Genomic DNA, 14,711 nt, shown 5'->3' on the forward strand with positions numbered 1-14,711 from the left:
CTAGAGGGGTGGGCCTTCACAGGAACTGTTCCACGGCGTACACCCATGGATGCGTGTCGATAAGCCCTGGCATAAGCTTCGTTGTGTAGCCGAACTTGTGGTTCGGTCTGTCTGCAAGGCTTCCGGGACGTACTGTTGTACCTCTGGATCGCCACCACCCGCTCACACAAAACGGAGCCGGTTGCCAGCGGCCAACGATGGGGTTTGCATGTTTGAGACTGTGGAGACTCGTTTGTCCTCTCCTGTGCCGCGCTGCCGACATACGTTGTTGGGGACAGAGTCTTGATCATGAGCAATGGCAGCTACTAACAGCGCCTGGGATGCCCACAACGCCCTGAAGGTCTGATGCTTTACATGTATTCCCAGGGGAGGCCCCTGGGTTATGTCCGTGATGTGAGCGCCGCATCGGTGCCTGCGCAACAGCATCAGGTCATGGAGGCCAGAAAGGGTGACAGGAAGCGCGGGGACTGGTATAACGCCGGACTGTAGGACTGTCCTGGACGGCTGGTATGTGTAGGTGTAGACCGCACACCAGAGTCCACCCTATTGTTTCTCGAGCTGACATCGGTGAGTTCAGCCCACTAGATTCTGCCATCTCCCTCCACCGGAGTCCTCGAAACCCCTTGGTGGAAGTGGATGCCTTGGCCGTCCCGGCAGGCTAAGTACGGCAGCTGCCTCCGCCAGTGGGTCTTCTAGTATTGCATCTTGCAACCCGCTCCGTAAAGCTGATCTGGTTGGGACGATGGCATATACCAGATGCCAAGCAGAGGCGGGGGGAGAGGGATGACTTGCAAGCCATGCGAAGTAAAATGGGGCAGATGCTCTCATCTTCCAACAACACTCTCACCGGCGAGGACCGGGGTGATCATTGGGCCACTGGTCGATGGAGCCGGTTACCTGGGCCCCGTCAGGATGGGAGCTAGTCCTGCTCGTCTATGTACCCCTCTGCATGGCTGACTGGGCCTGGCCGGCTGTTTGTACGTGCCCACACCCGAGCTAAAGGCCCCCAAAGTGCGTCAGAGAAGCCGGTAAAACATCAACCGTGATTGCCCACGGGCGGGCGGACATGCTGAGAGATTGCGGACGAAGCAGGAAAGTGACTGGCCAGGGGCTCGTCGTCTCCATGAAGAAACGGCCGGAGAGTGTCCATCCATGTGCAAACGGGACACTGTGCAGACTGGGACAACGCATCAAAAGCCTCCTGCATGTCCGGGAGGTGGGACTGCAGAGCAGTGTCCCTGCTCCACGATCGCTGGGCCTTGCTGCGTTCGAGAAGGGAACAGGAAGGACCAAAAGGAAAATGTGTGGGTACGGCGAAATGTAACATAAGGGCTTGAGTGGAATTAGAAGATGCAGTTAAACCAAACCTGCACCGCCGATTGATGACTGGGCACGATTTTATAGGACAGAGACGCCACAGCCGGGTCTCGAGGGTGGCTTCTGAGAGGTCAATGACAGAAAACGTACATGAGCGTACAGATGGCCACTCACCAGTGCCCGGGAGGGTGGCGGAGAACCTTGCCTTCAATGGCTTCGTGTCTTTCCTCGCTCTCGGGCTCTGGGAAGAGAAGATAAATCTGCCGCGCCTCCGATGCTCCCGAGTCAGAAGGCGATGCGATACTCCATGCTCAGCGGAGAATTGTATACCTACCTAATTTAACTCCATGCTCAGGTCGAGGAGCTTAAAAGGGTGTGGGGTTGATTCTTTGGCGTTCCTCTTGAATTGGCAAGATCTCGATGATGGCCGGATGATTTCAGATATTTTGCGTGTCGACTGCTGATGCCTCAAAGTTTTCGGTGTTGAGAAGGAAATTGCGATGGTGAAGACGGGACGCAGATCCCTGCTCCTGCCGTCAGGCTGCCGACTACCGGGCCCGACCCTTTTGCTATGCCTCTTTTGTCATTCTCCCCGCAGCTCAGATGCAAGACATGTCGCAGTGACTTGCTGCGCCCTACATGATAGGTCCCTGACTTAGTCGACAACGTGATAAGAACACATCAAACGGACGAGGAAGGCGAGCCAATGCGGGGAGGAATTGAGATTTCGACATTCGAGATCCATCTACAAGTCTGTATACGGTGATTATCAAAGCAATCTTCACTTCCCAGCCGGCCAAGCGCATCTGCCAGTACCCAGCACCCCGCCGTCCAGAACGCCGACCCATGCATCTAATGAACATACACCGTCAAGCCATACCCAGTCATAATGGCAGCATCCGCCTTCTTTTTCGCGTATCTCTCCAGCCCAACCAACCATTCCGCTCTCTTTACCCAAATATCTTCAGAAACCCCCATATCCCCAAGCCGCTCAGAACCGGTATCGTCAGGTTGTCATCCCATCCGAAAAGATCAACAACCTCGCTAGCCGCAGCTACAAAACCGGACCAAACACTCATGATACCCAGAGCAAGCCCGCCAGACACTGTGGCCGTCTCCGGGGCCAGACCCACAGCATCGACCAGCGCCCGAGGAAGGCCAAGCGAGCCGGTGAACATGAAGTTCTCGTCGCCAGGGAGCGGACCTTTGGTCGGGGCGAGCCAGCCCCAGAAGAACACCGACGTCCCGACACCAACAAGGAACGCAGCCAGCGACCCTGCGAGCGACTTGCCGCGGCGAATGCGGGGTGTGTAGCGGCCGTACAACCTTCCAAAAGTGCTCGCAGCCGTGTCGCACCAGCTGAGGAGCAGGGTACCCATGACGCCGACGTCCTTAGGGAAAAAGTAAAGCACGGCCCAGGCGCCGAGCAGGTAAAAGATGACGCCGTTGTAGCCCGAGAACTCGCTCTCGCGCATGAGGGCGCCCAGCACTTTGACGTAAAACCGGTTAAAGGGCGCGTAGTGGTGGCGCAGCACGTCGACGGCCGCGATGGGTATCAGCGCGCCCATGAGGTACGGGCACACGGCCGACGTCTGCGTGCCCGACAGGTACAGCCACACGACGAAGAAGCCGATCGAGACGTGCAGCGCCTTGCGCGGCACCTCGTGCTTGTGCACAAACGTCCGCCAGTGCCGGTGGATCGGTATCAGCCCGAGCGGGCTCGGACTGCGGCTGAAATCGCGCCAGCTGAACCCGTAGTATGTCGTATGCGGGGGTGACAGGTGCCCGTTGGAGATCGCGGCCGCTTTCTCGGGGACGTGCCCGTTCGACCCCGCCGGTAGCGGCTTGATGGTGCCGTCGGCGGCGGCGGGAGGGGATTTTAGCGGTGTCAGCCTGCCCAACTTTTGCAGGCCGATCGGGCTGCGGCTCCGGCTCCGGGCCCTCCGGAGGTCCGGGCTCTCATCCTCGTCGATGTCGTCCGCCGCAGGCTGCGGGGTAGCCGCTGCCCGCTTCCGCGCGGCTGACCGGGTTGTCGGGCCCGAGTATGACGACGACTCCTGACCGATGGCATCCATCTCCGACGGTGTCGGGCTGGGAGAAATAACACGCGGCGTGGCGGGAACGCTTTGTTTCCCTCGTCCGGCCATGTTGCAAGAGAAGGGCGGCAGCGCGGGGAGCGAGATGGCGCCCTTGAGGATCGGTCGGATGTCGAGGGAGCGCAGAGGCCAGCGCGCGGCTAATTCGCTGTCTTGCTTATCTTTTCTGGACTCGCGCGGCGCGGACGGCGGGTCGGCTAAAGCGCTAAAGACGGACTGTTGATAGTCGAGAAAGGTGGCTATTCTTTGCGTGACAGGATCCAGCGTGCTGAAAATGATGCGGCAGAGTGTTGACACTCCACCGCATGGCTGGTCCAAAATGCGCAATTTTTAGGCAAGAAAATAACGGCGGAGCTGGGCTTGTCTATAGGGTTGAAGAGCAGAAACGGCATTCGGAGTTGGCGGGCGGCGGGGTGGTGCGAAGCGGGCGGTGCGAAAGAAATTTCGCTGCGGCTCGGTTGGCCTTGGGCACACGATGTGTGCGCATGCGTCACTTTTCTTGCAGGCACGCATGTGACGCAACGCCCGAGGGAGCTAGGGAAGGGTAACGAAATTTAAAATTTCGAAATTTCAACCCTCCCGTGAAATTTTTCATTCAAGGGGCCCCTGAAATTTCTGTTTTTTCAGAGGGTGGTTTTGGCTACCATTGGTTACGGGCTGAAGGACAGGCTGGCTGAGGCTGGGTAACAGGGTTTGTCCCATTTCCCTAGTAAAATACTACCGTTCCTGGACATCCTCAGCAAAAAGTCAGTCAATCGCGTACCCTCTTCGTCGTCCAGTAACAGGCCCTCAATTCCAGGGTAGCCTGAAGGAAGATGTAAGATAGTTGACTACAGGCACCGGGGAGTAAGGTTAGAAGGTTGGGCACTTACATATATATAGGGTGGGCACATATAACCCTAACCCTACTGCCTTACCGCCTTCCAAAAACGGTTAGCGGAAATGGCGGAAATTTCGCAATTCAAGGTCAGATTTCAGCTTACGAATTTCAGAGCGAGGTTCGAAATTACCCAACCCTAGAGGGAGCCGACGCCACGATAAACGTACCTACACCACCGGTACATCTTACATGATTGGATACGGATACATTCCTCTGGATGAGGAAACCTTACGCCTCCAATAGCGAGCTGTTGATTCCTACAATATTGGGATCATTATCCAAGGCGCCCGCAGCTCAAAGCTGGAATGATACTGTCCTCTGCGTAGAGTCCGTAAGTGCCTTACTGATGTTACTGACTGGTACAGTACCTACGTTACCTGTCACCTGTCAATATTGAAGACGTACTTGGATCTCGTTACGGTTTCATCTAGAGTCAATGAGCGACAGATCTTTTGCTTTTTTGTTTCTCTTACAGTGATTCGAACAACATGCCCCTGTTTATCGAGACCTCGCTATAAAAGCTCTTGATAGCACTCGCCCATGCGACAGCAATCCCATCGTGGTGACACCTTTGAAGGTCACATTTCCGGGTAGGGTTGTTAGTGTGGGCCAGTGCCTGGTAGCTGGTAATCCATCGGCCACCTATCGATAAGCCGATAAGCTAGCAATCTGCTCCGAAACCCGCCAATTTTCTGATTCTCAGATTCTCTCAATTGCTGGCTGCCGGGCTGCTAAACGGCCTACAGCGACGACCTGGACATCCCTCGGTGAGAGAAGTGGACAGTTGAAGCCGACAATGGCCCAAGACCAACCGCGCGCCAAGAAAGCACCAAGGTCATGGGACGCCCTCACACCAAGTCTCGCGCAATGGATCCTCGACTACCTTTCGTCAATGGGCTTTGAACACCCCACGCCTGTGCAAAAGTCATGCCTCGAAATCTTTCGCGGCAACAAGGACGTGGTTGTGGAAGCCGTCACTGGCAGTGGCAAGACGCTTGCCTTTTTGATACCTGTTGTCGAGGTGAGCTTCGCCTTCCCCGACCAACATGAGGGGAGTCTAACTGACTTTCAACGCAGAAACTCCTGCGCGGCGATGAGCCGGCGAAACGACACCATGTCCAGGGCGTCATTATCTCCCCGACTCGGGAGCTCGCGTCGCAGATCTACAATGTCCTCGTTTCGCTCATCAAATTCCACGCCCCGTCTTCCGAGCTCCTACCATATGCCAAAGGCGATGAGAAGCGGCCCACTACAACTGCGCCGGTTATTGTTCCTCAACTCCTGGTAGGGGGGACAACAAAAGCCGCCGAGGACCTTAGCGCATTTCTCCGCCTGTCGCCTAATCTCCTCATAGGCACTCCCGGACGGCTAGCGGAGCTCTTGTCGAGCCCGTACGTCAAGGCGCCCTCGTCTTCGTTCGAGGTTTTAGTCATGGACGAAGCCGACCGATTGCTCGACCTCGGCTTCTCCCAGGAGCTCACGCGGATTCTGGGATACCTCCCTAAACAGCGCCGTACGGGGCTGTTCAGTGCTTCACTGAGCGAAGCCGTAGAGAGGCTTATTACCGTGGGGCTATTATACCCGCATAAAATCACGGTGAGGGTAAAGAGTCTGAAAGATGGCGGCGTCATCCAGGAGAGGAAAACCCCCATGTCGCTTCAAATGTCCTACATCGTAATACCCGCGAGCCAGAAAATCCCCGCGCTATGCCAACTCCTGGAGAAGCTCGAACCCCGGCCGTCGCGCTCAATCGTCTTCTTCTCCACCTGCTTCGCCGTCAAGTATTTCGCCCGCGTCCTGCACGGCGTGCTCCCCTCAGCCTTCTCCATCACCTCTCTGCACGGCAAACTAGAGCCCCAAGTCCGCGAAAAGAACTTTGAGCGCTTCGTCAACGCCACCTCCCCGACCGTCCTGCTCACTACCGACATCGCCGCGCGCGGCCTCGACATCCCACAGGTCGATCTCGTCGTCCAGCACGACCCGCCAACCGACACCAAAGTCTTCATCCACCGGTGCGGGCGGGCCGGACGGGCCGGGCGCCGCGGCTTAGCCGTCGTGATGCTCCAGCCGGGCCGCGAGGAAGGGTACGTGCAGCTGCTCGAAGTCCGGCAGACGCCCATCTCGCCTCTGGAGAACCCAACCATATCCGTCTCAGCCGAGGAGGCCGAGCAGACAGCGGCCAAGATCCGCGCGCAGGCCCGCGCCGACCGCGAGGTGTTCCAGCTCGCGCAGCGCGCCTTTGTCAGCTGGGCGCGCAGCTACATCGAGCACCAAGCCAGCTCCATCTTCCGCGTGTCCGACCTCGACTGGGTTGATCTTGCGAAGGGGTACGGCCTGCTCGAGCTGCCCAAGATGCCCGAGGTGAGGGGCCTGGACCGGTCGTTAGGCCTGGGCATTGATACTGAAAGCATCCCGTTCCGCGATAAGGCGAGGGAGAAGAAGAGGCTTGAGGAGCTGGCAAGGTGGAAGGCGGAGAAGGCGGAGCGGCAGGCGGCGGCGGCGGAGGCTAATGGGCAGGCGGAGGGTTCGTTGAAGAGGAAAAAGAACGAGGCATGGAGTGGTAAGCATGAGCAGGAGGATTTGAAGGTTGCTAGGAGGGAGAAGAAGCGCCGGAAGAGGGAGGCGCAAAGGTTGAGTCGTATGACGGAGAAGGAGAGGGAGGAGCAGAAGCAGTTGGAGGCGTTGATTGGTGAGGTGAGGAGGAGGAATGAAGAGCAGGTTGGGAAAGGGGGGGATGATGATGAGTTTGATGGGTTCGATGATTAGGTGTGTAGGTGCATTGTGAAGCATGGCATGGAGAGGTAGATACCCGGCTATACATATACTGTTCAGATACCCTGAGAGCATACCTACGACTTGTGGGATTGGATACAGTCCCTTTTCTGGGCGTGTCAGGCACTGATGCCGTGAATCGACTGCAATACACGTCTGTTAACAGCTTCAGAGGTTTATAAGGAAAGGTATCTCCATTGGTATCTCGAAAAACGAATGTGGTATCATAACAAGGCAATAACAACCAAGAGCACCGTTGCGCTCTTCCGCCTTCCCTTCCGCTAGCCTTCCCATTCCAATCCGTATCCCCGCTCTCAGCATCCGGCTGCCTCCATCATCGCTGAGTAAGGGACCATCAAACACACTATTTGGTTTTTGGTATCTTATCATCACCATGAAAACAAAGGCCATAGCTCAACAGGGCCAGATCATCGTCCGCCAGTAGCAGAAAAAGATAGAGATGTGTCGCCGGCGTGTGATTTTTTTTCAAGAAGCATCACACGCTTGGGCCGACCGAGATTGTTTTTTTTTTCTCAAAGAGTGGACTTGGCCCAAAGGGTAGCTACCCCTGAAGTCCACTCGAGGAATCAATCAGGCTGTGCCTGCCTGTTTTAGATGTTCTCAATCACGCGGGCGTTCATGGCCTGCTGAAAAGTCGGGTCGGTGCTCCCAAAGTCAGTCCTGGCGTTGGAGCTGCTGCCCCCTTCCTCGAACGGGTTGCCGCCGTTGGCAAGAGCCGCCTGGAACGCCGCTGGACCGGGCATCGTCTGGTTGGCGGCGGGCAGGAAGATGACCTTGCTGTTGGCGCTCTTGGCCATGGCTTGCATGGCCTCGAGGTAGCGGATCTGCATGGCCGGCGCAGACGAGAGGATGTCTGCTGCTTGGCGCATGAGTTTGGCCGATTCCACCTGTCGTCCAAAGTTAGTACCAGTTTTAAGGAAAGGATGGGGGATGAGGAAGCGTACCTCAGCCTTGGCGGCGATGATCTTGCTCTCTCCGATACGCTTGCTCTGCGCGGCCATGGACAGGGACTCCTGCAGTTCTTGGCTGAAGATAATATCCTTGATGAGCATGCTCTCGACCTGCACGCCCCAGCCTGCCGCGACGTCCTCAATGATCTCGGCGATGCTCTGCGCCACCTCCTCGCGGCGCTCAATGACCTCCTGCAGCACGCGCGCGCCGACGACTTGGCGGAGGGTGGTTTGGGTCCGCTCGACGAGCGCTTGGCGGACGTTGGAGATGCCGAAGGCGGCCTTGTGCGGTGAGACGATGTGATAGTAAAGGACTGATGTGAGCTGCAGCGAGACGTTGTCCTTGGTCATGCACACCTGCATCGGGACCTCGACGATTTGGATCTTGACGTCCACCTGAATCAAGGTCTCGCTAAGGGGGTTGATCTTGACAAGACCCGGGTCGACGGCCTTGTAGAATTTGCCAAACTTGGTGACCAGACCAACGTTGCCCTGGTTCACGTTCTTGTAGGGGTTCGGGCAGCAGATGCAGCAGGGGATCGCGCCCAGAGTTCCGATGATGGCGCCCATGCCATTTACTATGTCGCCAGTAAGCAAGCCATCCCCGTTTTACGCGAGCTACTGAGCGCAAGCACTTACTCATAGTTCCGTACCATCCCTTCGGATTAGCATCGTTGCCCACAATGCTAGCGTAGCTCTGTTGCAGATCCTCTGGCTTGGGAGGTTGAACAGCAGCCATGTTGGCCTGAGGGCGGAAGCCTCCATTGGTGTCGGAATGGTCGGGCGACTTGCCCTTGGACGATCCTTGGTCACCGCTGTCCATGTTCTCTAGGCTATTGATGAGGGAACGGGATGAAGTGCCGATTTCTGGAAAAAAGCCGATGGGGCCTGACACTGTACGCTGTAGGATGCCGTGTGAATTTTGTGTTTGGGATGAGTTTGGAAACAGCATCGGATGTGTTTATATACATTCCATAGCTGCATGTGCCTGGTGCTACACGTGTAGGTATGTAAGCTCTGTAAGATGTGCAGGTGCAGCCACGCCCCAAGGGTTCCTGATTAGCGGGGCACAGAAGCGAGTGAACCGTGCATGGTATACCAGGGTCATGTGGGGACAGATCACCCACAATTTTCGATGGTTCAGCAAATCCGGGGTTCAGCTACCAGTTCGCTACGGACACAGCCCTGTTTTCCCTATGCGAATAGGAATCAGGGTTGGAGTTCAGATAGCGGGGCTCCATCGCTGCCTTTCAGGAGTCCCGCTACGATGGGTACGGCTGATATGCAATCTTGGACCTGACCTCGAACATGAACACATCATAAACGGGGTCTCGCCTTCATATTTCTGTCCAAGTTACTATCATCGTCTAGCATCCATTTGCCCAACATTGCGAGCACTACGAGACCAGTACTTCCAGCCTTTCGAGCAATCAAACGGGTCTTGGTTGAGCGAGTTGGCGGCAATCGGCACCGAGAGACAACCTTGCCAAGACCTTCGCTGTAATCCTCCCGGGGCTATGCACCTCCCGTCGTCAAGTGCCATGCCAGATTCGCTCGTCTATAATGTCCACATTCGACGTGTAAGACAAGAATTGGCTTTAGCCGAGCATTACCAACATGATGCTACGATATCGGGCAACATAGCATAACTAACGGATTCAGTTCACCAAGTTCTTTGTTGCGTTCGCCTAGAGGCTCCTACTTGAGTCAACGTCCAGGGTCGTGAAATGACAGCATCGCTACGACCTTTTGGCGGCTGCTTTGGAGGTGACCATTTTCTCTCGATAATGACCCAATCACCAAGAGGTTGACATCGAAGGTGTCAGACCTTGAGGCCCGGGAATTAGCATGGATCAACAATCTCTTGCCTCTTGTGGAGGCAATCCAGAATCCTTACTGTCTTACCCTCTTCTCGATACTAGGACCTGAAGGCGAATGGCGAGGCCAACCGACAGGCAGACCGGCTTACTTATTGCACCCAAGCGGCAAGCAAGGCCACAACGTTGGGTTAATGGTTCCATTGTCAAGACCGCATCTTGACACTGCCACAAACGATGTCAGTATGATCTGCTTGGCTGATGACCTACCTAATCTAGTCATGGAACCAATATGCCCGAGGCGATTATGTTGATCAAGTGCATGCAATAATGGCCTGTGAGGCTTTCACCACAGTCTCGCTACCGTCTCATCTCGGTATATGCCCTGCGATTGAGCAAGTTCACCTTCTAGCACCCCCTCTCATGCTAGGAACGCCCACTAAGCCCCTCGTTGGGCTTCCCTGTGATGTGCTTCTTGCCTTGTGCATGGCACGGCACTCCGCGAAAACGCTCGTTTTAACCGACACATACAGATCCTGAGCCAGGATAGATTTCAGGGGCTCTACTAGGTTGCCTGCGTTGTATGTTGCGGAAGGGTACTGTATATGCCCTTGCCGCTGAGTTCATGAATCGACACCACAAAATACCTACCTAGCCTTTACTGACGAGCCATATCAGCTAAAGTGTCAATCTTACCGCCTATCGTATTGTTCGATTCACTAACTCCTATAACGACCACCCCAGATTTCGGTATCAGCCAAATGCCAAACATCAGAGAAGTCGAGATGTTCTTCCCATTCCAGTTATTCACAGTACATCGTCAGAAAGAAGCAAAAAAGCCAACTAGGCATACACGGTCTCACAACTGCTCATAGAAGGCAAGGAGTTTTTGAGCTCCAATCTCCCAGGTAACATCGTTCTGCATGTGGTGGCCGGCCCCCGGAACAACGCATAACCTCACGCCATGACCAGCTGTGTCTTGACCACCCTCTCCGGGGATAGGCCCAACATCAACATCCTCGGCCTGGAGCTTTTTGCTCCCAACCAGCTTAGTGTACGCCTTGCGGTACATGGTGGCGAGGTTCTCCATGATGGGATGGGTCATGATCTTGTCAATCTCGCCGGCGAGGATCATGATGCTTTGCCCACTACCCCAACTGGTGATCTTGGGGAGCATCTTTTCCGGTTTAGCAAACGGCCTGAACATGCCGAAGGGCCAGAGAAAGCTCTCATAGGCGCAAACCCTTTCTTGAAATTTGAGAACATAGTCTTCGGGCAGCTTTTCGCTGAAGAAGACCTTTCGCGTCAGCGCCGGGTGAGAGAGGGGCGAATTAGGATGGTAGCCGTGGAAGATCATCCTGATGTTAAACCAAGGATCTAGTAACCACCAATTGATGTAGACACCCAAGCTACAATTGACATGTTAGCAGAGATATCACACCTGGCCGAAAAGCTTTGTTTGAACCTACGATCCAAAACCCGGTACCGCGCCCGCCAACACCAAGCCTTTCACTCTGACGTCCTGCTCAGACAGAATCAACTGCGAGAGCCCTCCGCCGCTAGAATGCCCAACCAAGACAACCTCCTTCCCGCCCTCGCGCTCCTGCACCCAACGCAGCGCGGCAACCGCATCGTCGGCCAGCATGCGCTTGGTGGTGCCGTACACCATGCGCAGAAACGAAGGATGCCAGCTGCCGCCGTGGCCACGCAGGGATACTGCGTAGCACGGGATGCCGCGGGCCGCAAAGTACTCGAGGTATTCTGTCCACACCCACGCCCCGCCCATGCCGCCGTGGATAAAGAAAAGGGGGGAGGCACCCGCCCGCGCTGCTGACGTTGGCATTTTTCCACGCAGCACCTCGATCCCCCCGCCAGGTGTCTGGACAAAGAAGCGCTCAATCCCGGTTGGGAGCGCAGGTAAAGGGGCTGTTGGCCGCCGGAATCGCAGCCATCTGAAGGTGAATGTGAACATTGGGTATAAAATGGGGGTGGATCCGATGTGTTTGTGGTGTGGACTCTGTGAGTCTGTGATGGAGGGACTGATCAACAAGGAATGATTGTCTTCAAAGAAATGAAGGAGCCGAGCAAAAGTATTTCGACGATTGAGGCCATGGCGGTTCTTTATACGAGCTCATTCATATGTCGCTACGGATTCACTAGATCATTGTTTTACTAGGTCGTTTTCAGCTTTCGGGTCAAATCGTGACAAGACGGAACTTTTAGGGTGCCACCGCAAGCGGCAGCGTTGACTTTAGCGCATTGTGCGCATTCTGGGCCTCGCCAATACGGCATTGGTTGCGAGTACCGGGCCTGCTAACAAGCGACCGAGACGGTGTCCCCGAGTCGAGGGAAAATACGAGCTTTGTCTGTAGTGAAAATAGGACTCGTCAAAGCAGGTTTAAATGTCAGTCTTCGGTTGGGATGCCTCACCTAATTCTCAACTGCCTTTGATCTTTGATGATGTTTGCTGCCTACTGTCTGTCCGCAAATGGCAATAACAAATTTCTGCGGTGGGCGTGTAACGCCAATCTCACCTTTGACTCATCCGAGTCATTCCTTCCTCCATGAACGTTCAGGCAGTCAGGTTGGGACTGGCAATCGCAAGTCGCCCCAACCACGGAGTAAAAGGACTTCATCGCTGCCATCTTCTCACAATTCCCGGCAGACTTGTGAACCGACGCAGCAATTATCACTAGAGGGCGGTCAAGGAGTTCCACGGATCCAAAGATGACTTCAAGCGACGTCCGTGTAGCCATCGAGGGCTGTGTATGTTACTCAGTCTCAACCTGCCGCATCTCGAGCGTGTCCAGATCCTGACAATTTTTAGGGACATGGCACGCTCAATGCCATCTATGCAGCAGTGGAGCGCTCATGCCAGGAGCGAGGCTGGGATGGAGTTGACCTGCTCATCATTGGCGGCGACTTCCAGGCTGTCCGCAATGCGGCCGACCTCAACGTCATGTCGGTGCCCTTAAAGTATCGCGCTCTGGGCGACTTCCACGAGTACTACAGCGGCAGCCGAAAGGCGCCCTACCTGACCATCTTTGTGGGGGGCAATCACGAGGCATCGGCCCATCTATGGGAACTCTACTACGGCGGCTGGGTAACGCCCAACATCTACTACATGGGCGCCGCCAACGTCCTCCGTCTTGGGGGACTGCGCATCGCAGGCATGAGCGGCATCTTCAAGGGCTTCGACTACAAGAAGCAGCACCACGAACGGCTGCCCTTTAACGCCGACGACATCAAGAGCTTCTACCACACGCGGGAGATCGATGTCCGCAAGCTGCTGCAGCTGCGCACTCAGGTGGATATCGGCATCAGCCATGACTGGCCGCGGCGGATCGAGAAGCACGGCGACCAAGAGCAGCTGTTCAGGATGAAACCTGCTTTCAGGTCCGAGTCGCGGGACGGCACCCTGGGCAACCCGGCCGCCGAGTACGTCTTGAACAGGCTACGGCCTCCATATTGGTTCTCGGCACACATGCACTGCAAGTTTGCCGCTATCAAGACGTTTGATCCCCCGACCGAGGGAAAAGAGAGGGCCGCTCAACCCACCCCTCAAGCGACGGGTGAGGCTGAGGCTGAGGCTGGCGCTGACATCGCCGCAAACCCGGAAGAGATCGACCTTGACATAGAGGAAGACATATACGACGAAGGAGAGCGGGGAGCGGAAGGGGGACAGGAACAGGAGGCTCCAAAAGAAGCCAGCACGGAGGAGCTCCGCGCCCAGCTCCCGGCCGCTTTCGCCAAACCCGTTCGAGTAACCAGCACCACCACCACCACAACCCCCGGCCAACCGGTGCCGGCAGGGATCACCAATCTGACAACACGCTTTCTAGCCCTAGACAAGTGCCTCCCGGGCCGCGATTTCCTGCAACTAATGGAAATTCCCGCCACCTCCACCTCCACCTCCACCGTCTCCTCTTCCTCTTCCCACACCCGCCCCTTCCGCCTGCAGTACGACCCTGAATGGCTCGCCATCACACGGGTGTTCCACCCGCTCCTCACCATCGGCGACCGCGACGCCACAACCCCCCCCGACCTTGGCGAGGCGCACTACCTGCCGCTGATCGAGGCCGAGGAGAAGTGGGTTGAGGAGCACATAGTCTCTCGCGGACGGCTGGACGTGCCGACCGAATTTGTGATGACGGCCCCGCCCCATCAACCAGGCATCGACCCGGAGAGGCTCGAGGACGGCCGGGTGCAGCCCGAGGAGTACACGAACCCGCAGACGGCGGCGTTTTGCGAGCTGATTGGTGTGCCAAACCTGTGGGATGCCACTGAGGAGGAGAGGGCGGAGAGGAAGGCCGTCGGACCCGCGCCGGGCGGATACAGACCCCCTAGAGGAGGGAGGGGTGGGTATCATGGCCAGTACCTGGGAGGTGGGCGCGGAGGGGAGAGGGGTTATCATGCTGGTGGTGGGAGAGGAGGAGGGAGGGGGAGAGGTGGCTGGAGAGGCCGGGACCGGGGCGATGGATGGAGGGGTGGTCGGGGTGGGAGAGGGAGAGGGAGGGCTAGAGGGGAGTGACCACTTGTTCCTTTTTCTAAGAAGGGTTACGGACTGTATGGATTGGTATTTGATACGATGGCTTGGCATGATTGCTACAATGGCTTATCTTACTGGGGAGAGCGGGTTCAGTTCTACAGAGCTGATTCCGGGGACAATTAAAAGCTGAGAATACCAATCATGCACGCATGGATTTCGTAGGGCCTGCTTTAGGTGGTTCTTCCTTCAAACTTTCATCAAGCCCTTCATGCTCAATTCTACTAGTACATCTGACTTTGCCTCTATCGTTATGCAGACAGGGAGACAGCAAAACAAACCACATCGGTCAAAAAAAGCAAAAGATAAATG

The 14,711-nt window shown here is 56.1% G+C and overlaps 6 protein-coding genes across 6 annotated transcripts; 2 read left to right on the top strand and 4 right to left on the bottom strand.

Annotated features, from left to right (window-relative positions):
- Positions 1-431: 431 nt before the first annotated feature.
- Positions 432-932, bottom strand: N656DRAFT_415994 (uncharacterized protein). The gene has a single exon (XM_064809586.1). The coding sequence runs from the start codon at positions 826-828 to the stop codon at positions 574-576; it is 255 nt and encodes an 84-aa protein (XP_064666285.1). The 5' UTR covers positions 829-932; the 3' UTR covers positions 432-573.
- Positions 933-2,023: 1,091 nt separating this feature from the next.
- N656DRAFT_783951 (uncharacterized protein) lies at positions 2,024-3,823 on the bottom strand. The gene has a single exon (XM_064816061.1). The coding sequence runs from the start codon at positions 3,462-3,464 to the stop codon at positions 2,268-2,270; it is 1,197 nt and encodes a 398-aa protein (XP_064666286.1). The 5' UTR covers positions 3,465-3,823; the 3' UTR covers positions 2,024-2,267.
- Positions 3,824-4,985: 1,162 nt separating this feature from the next.
- Positions 4,986-7,059, top strand: N656DRAFT_761066 (DEAD-domain-containing protein; the record flags this gene model as incomplete). Its single annotated transcript, XM_064813231.1, has 2 exons — positions 4,986-5,314; positions 5,371-7,059. Exons 1-2 carry the CDS (start codon positions 5,090-5,092, stop codon positions 7,057-7,059), a joined length of 1,914 nt encoding a protein of 637 aa, XP_064666287.1. The 5' UTR covers positions 4,986-5,089.
- Positions 7,060-7,676: 617 nt separating this feature from the next.
- On the bottom strand, positions 7,677-8,859 carry N656DRAFT_801642 (uncharacterized protein; the record flags this gene model as incomplete). The annotated part of the gene is made up of 3 exons (XM_064818146.1): positions 7,677-7,973; positions 8,031-8,614; positions 8,676-8,859. 3 exons carry the CDS (start codon positions 8,857-8,859, stop codon positions 7,677-7,679), a joined length of 1,065 nt encoding a protein of 354 aa, XP_064666288.1.
- A 1,693-nt stretch (positions 8,860-10,552) lies between these two features.
- N656DRAFT_416996 (alpha/beta-hydrolase) lies at positions 10,553-12,042 on the bottom strand. Its single transcript, XM_064809589.1, has 2 exons — positions 11,323-12,042; positions 10,553-11,262 (listed from the first exon to the last, which is right to left on the bottom strand). The coding sequence occupies exons 1-2, from the start codon at positions 11,823-11,825 to the stop codon at positions 10,713-10,715; spliced, it is 1,053 nt and encodes a 350-aa protein (XP_064666289.1). The 5' UTR covers positions 11,826-12,042; the 3' UTR covers positions 10,553-10,712.
- A 538-nt stretch (positions 12,043-12,580) lies between these two features.
- Positions 12,581-14,437, top strand: N656DRAFT_792394 (DBR1-domain-containing protein; the record flags this gene model as incomplete). Its single annotated transcript, XM_064817076.1, has 3 exons — positions 12,581-12,619; positions 12,681-14,211; positions 14,409-14,437. The coding sequence occupies 3 exons, from the start codon at positions 12,581-12,583 to the stop codon at positions 14,435-14,437; spliced, it is 1,599 nt and encodes a 532-aa protein (XP_064666290.1).
- Positions 14,438-14,711: the final 274 nt, after the last annotated feature.

Source organism: Canariomyces notabilis (genome assembly GCF_033297395.1).
Source record: "Canariomyces notabilis strain CBS 508.74 unplaced genomic scaffold N656scaffold_30, whole genome shotgun sequence".
Lineage (NCBI taxonomy): Eukaryota > Fungi > Ascomycota > Sordariomycetes > Sordariales > Chaetomiaceae > Canariomyces > Canariomyces notabilis.

Bases quoted from the DNA above. Each gene is read 5' to 3' on its own strand.
- N656DRAFT_415994 (XM_064809586.1), bottom strand. From the start codon at position 828: ATGAGAGCATCTGCCCCATTTTACTTCGCATGGCTTGCAAGTCATCCC.
- N656DRAFT_783951 (XM_064816061.1), bottom strand. From the start codon at position 3,464: ATGGCCGGACGAGGGAAACAAAGCGTTCCCGCCACGCCGCGTGTTATT.
- N656DRAFT_416996 (XM_064809589.1), bottom strand. From the start codon at position 11,825: ATGTTCACATTCACCTTCAGATGGCTGCGATTCCGGCGGCCAACAGCC. The intron at 11,263-11,322 runs GTAGGTTCAAAC...TGTCAATTGTAG, and splicing joins GCGGTACCGGGTTTTGGATC to CTTGGGTGTCTACATCAATT.